The sequence below is a fragment of the Eucalyptus grandis genome, chromosome 2, assembly GCF_016545825.1.
Source record: "Eucalyptus grandis isolate ANBG69807.140 chromosome 2, ASM1654582v1, whole genome shotgun sequence".
Taxonomy (NCBI): Eukaryota; Viridiplantae; Streptophyta; class Magnoliopsida; order Myrtales; family Myrtaceae; genus Eucalyptus; species Eucalyptus grandis.
Window position 1 is genome coordinate 42561317 of NC_052613.1, and position 3222 is coordinate 42564538.

Below are 3222 nucleotides of genomic sequence, written 5' to 3' on the forward strand. Positions count from 1 at the left end.
CCCATGAGGGAAGAATTGACCCGTATTGAGAAGAAGAGGAACGAGTCATTCAAGGCCTTTGCGCAAAGGTGGAGGACCATGGCCTCACAAGTGAAGCCGGCCTTGAATGAGAGGGAGATGAAACAATTGTTCCTTAAGACATTACCCCTTGAATACTTCCAAGGGTTAGTGTTCTCAGGTTGCCAGACATTTTCATAGCTAGTTGAGGTAGGTGAAGGAGTCGAATGGGCAATGGTCAAGGGAAAGATTTCAACCGGAGGCACGAAGAAATTCCTGGCGAGAAAAGATAAGGAGGCCGCAGTTGAAGTAGCACTTGTGCAGGAGCCGCCTTTCCCTCGACTGTCCTCAACACCTGCGCATAAGCCCATAGTGGTCCAAGGTAGTTCGTCACGAGTATATGATAACATCAAGAGACCTTTTCGAAAGGATTTTTCTCCACTGCCGCGCCCGCTGTCAAAGCTGTTACCTATGCTCCTCGAAAAGAGGATGGTCGCGAAGGAAGTACCAAGGGACAATCCCCCGAGGTTCGCCGGGTTTGATATGAACAAGACTTGCGAATACCACATGGGAGAGAGGGGGCATGATGTAGATGATTGCAACGTGTTGAGATATAAAATTCAACAGCTTCTAGACAAGAAGATCTTGACTTTCAAGGAGGCCCAACCTAATGTGCAACAGAACCCTCTACCAAATCATGCAGGGGGAGTGAACTCAATTTCCAAGGAGACGTGGGCAAGTCAAACGCCTCTAGTGGTGGATGCTTCCAGGTTGTACAACTCCTTAGTGCTGGCGGGATATTACGAAGGTCAGGATGATGTCACTCCAGAAGAGAAGTTGAACCGTGTTCGCAAGATGGTAGCCATGGGGGTAATCCAACACGGAGAAGAGGAGGAGGGGGTCATGTCCATGATAATGCCATCATCATTCTGCTCTTCTTTCTGTAAGTTTGCTTGTATATCTCAGGCAAAGAAGGTTATGCTTGGAATTTCGAAAACCCCAGCTTTGTATGAGGAAGGGGTGATAGCTATGATAACTCCAATAATGATTGAACTACCTGATGAGGAGCCCGCTGATGATATTAAGATGGAAATCACTGAACCCATGGTGATCGACCTTATGGTCAAGGAGATGTCGGCAATTGAAGTCACGGGAGGGAACGCAACACCAGTCACGATAGAATTGCCACCTTGGGAGAAAGATGGAGTGATAGTGTTGGAGAATCCTCCCAAATTCGATCCCAAAGTTGTACCTTGGGACTACAGAACAATTGAGGTGGACACTGTCATGCGATCAAGCCACTGTTACGCCCCTGATAAAGGAGTAGAAAAGAAGGCCGTGATTGAGGAGGAGGCAAAGCAATTCTTGGCTGTAGTAAAGTCTAGTGAGTTCAATGTGGTGGATCAACTGCGGAAGCTGCCGGCTCAAATCTCCCTCTTAGAATTATTCAAATCTTCTGAGAAACATTGGGATATTTTGCTTAAAGTCCTTAAGGAGGTGCATGTGCCAGAATCAATTGATGAAGTCCAATTGGAAGAGTTTGTTGGGACCGTTCTACTGAAAGACCAAATCTCCTTTACTGATGAAGATCTCCCCCCTGAGGGCCCTAATCATACCAAAGCGTTACACATTTCGGTGAAGCATGAGAGCACTCTTGTTTGCAAAGTGTTGATCGATAATGGTTTGGCACTCAATATATGCCCGTTGGCTACGCTCCACCGTCTTGGCGTTGATCTTGGAAGAATTCATACTGGCAAGTCAACTGTGCGGGCTTTTGACGGGATGAAGAAGGAGGTGATAGGGGAAATTGAACTTAAGCTACTGATTGGCCTTGTACTTTTCCAAATCCCGTTCCAAGTGCTAGATATACCAAGCACTTTTAATTTTCTACTAGGGACGCCATGGATCCACATGGCAAGTGCTATTGCCTCTAGCCTTCATCAGAAAGTACGATTTGTGGTGGACAACAGGCTTGTCACAGTCCATGGAGAGTCTGACTTCAAGATCTATCACGTGACAGCCATCCCTTATGTGGAGCCCGAATGTACTGAGGAATCCAGCTTTCAAATATTAGAGCTGATGTCCATGATTCATGTGCCTACGGCTCTTTCACAAGGACTCTCGAATTGTCTAGGCTAGCTATAGCTGTGGGAAAAATCATGCTGGCAAGCGGATATAATCTTGAGGAGGGTCTTGGATCGCATGGCCAGGGTGTGCGAAAACCCATTGAAGCTCGTAAAAACTTCAAAAGAAGAGGCTTGGGATATATCGAGAAGCGGGGAGGCCATAACAACCGAGGAGGCCGTGGATGGCATAGAGGCCGAGGTGGCCGAGGTGGCCAAGGAGGCTGAGGTGGGTACAGAGACCAGAGTGAACGTGTTGCCCAGACTGAAGAGGACGAGGGCCATCAAAGCCCGTTTTCCCCGTTGCTAAAGGAGACGTATCCAGGATCCCCAAGGATGTTGTTTGAGGAAGAGGAGAATATCTATGGTGTGACTGAGCTATTCGAGGAGGATGTCATATGCACCATATTGGCGTGCGAGGAAGCCGAGTCCTCTGAAGTCATGGATGTCCCTCCAGAGTAGGGCAGCTCTTGTTTAGCTTAGTCTTTCATTTTATGTCTTATCCCCTACGCGGGATCTCGTAGTTTTCCTTTCTTTATTTCTTGTTTTTGTCATTTGTAACGTGAACTTTGGTCAACCCCGATCTTGAGCCGTTGTTCGAGGGTGGTGTGTGTTAAAATACGGCCTTATCTTTCTTCATTCAATAAAATAGACACATGTTTTATTGAGGACATGTGGAAGCACATCAAACTAGCCCTATGATGGTCGCTGAGGCCTAGGCCTCCACATGCTCCCTTATTTGACTGTTTTGCAAGAATGAAGAAATCCGAGGATATGAGGATGAGTTCTTGAAATTTTTACAAAAATACTTCAAATTTTTTTCGAAAATGACATGCATCGTCTTTGTTGTCGACATTACTCTGACTCATTTCATCGCATCTCAGGCATTACATTATACATAATCATGATAAGGACACATGTGACTCAGATGTGCATGAAGAAAGTCCCTCAGGTTCTGATGACACCGACGACGATGATCAGAAGGGGATCGAGCGCGAATGGAATCGACACGAAGAATCGAGGCCGTTGACTGAAGAGTGAACAATCACCATAAATCTGGGTGATGTAGAGAATGTCAAGGAGGTAAAGATCGGAGCATGTC

General features: G+C 46.5%; 1 protein-coding gene across 1 annotated transcript; it reads left to right on the forward strand.

Moving 5' to 3' along the window:
• Positions 1-231: 231 nt before the first annotated feature.
• Positions 232-2136, forward strand: LOC120290728. The gene has a single exon (XM_039307106.1). It carries the CDS (start codon positions 232-234, stop codon positions 2134-2136), a length of 1905 nt encoding a protein of 634 aa, XP_039163040.1.
• Positions 2137-3222: the final 1086 nt, after the last annotated feature.

Bases quoted from the DNA above. Each gene is read 5' to 3' on its own strand.
- LOC120290728 (XM_039307106.1), top strand. From the start codon at position 232: ATGGTCAAGGGAAAGATTTCAACCGGAGGCACGAAGAAATTCCTGGCG.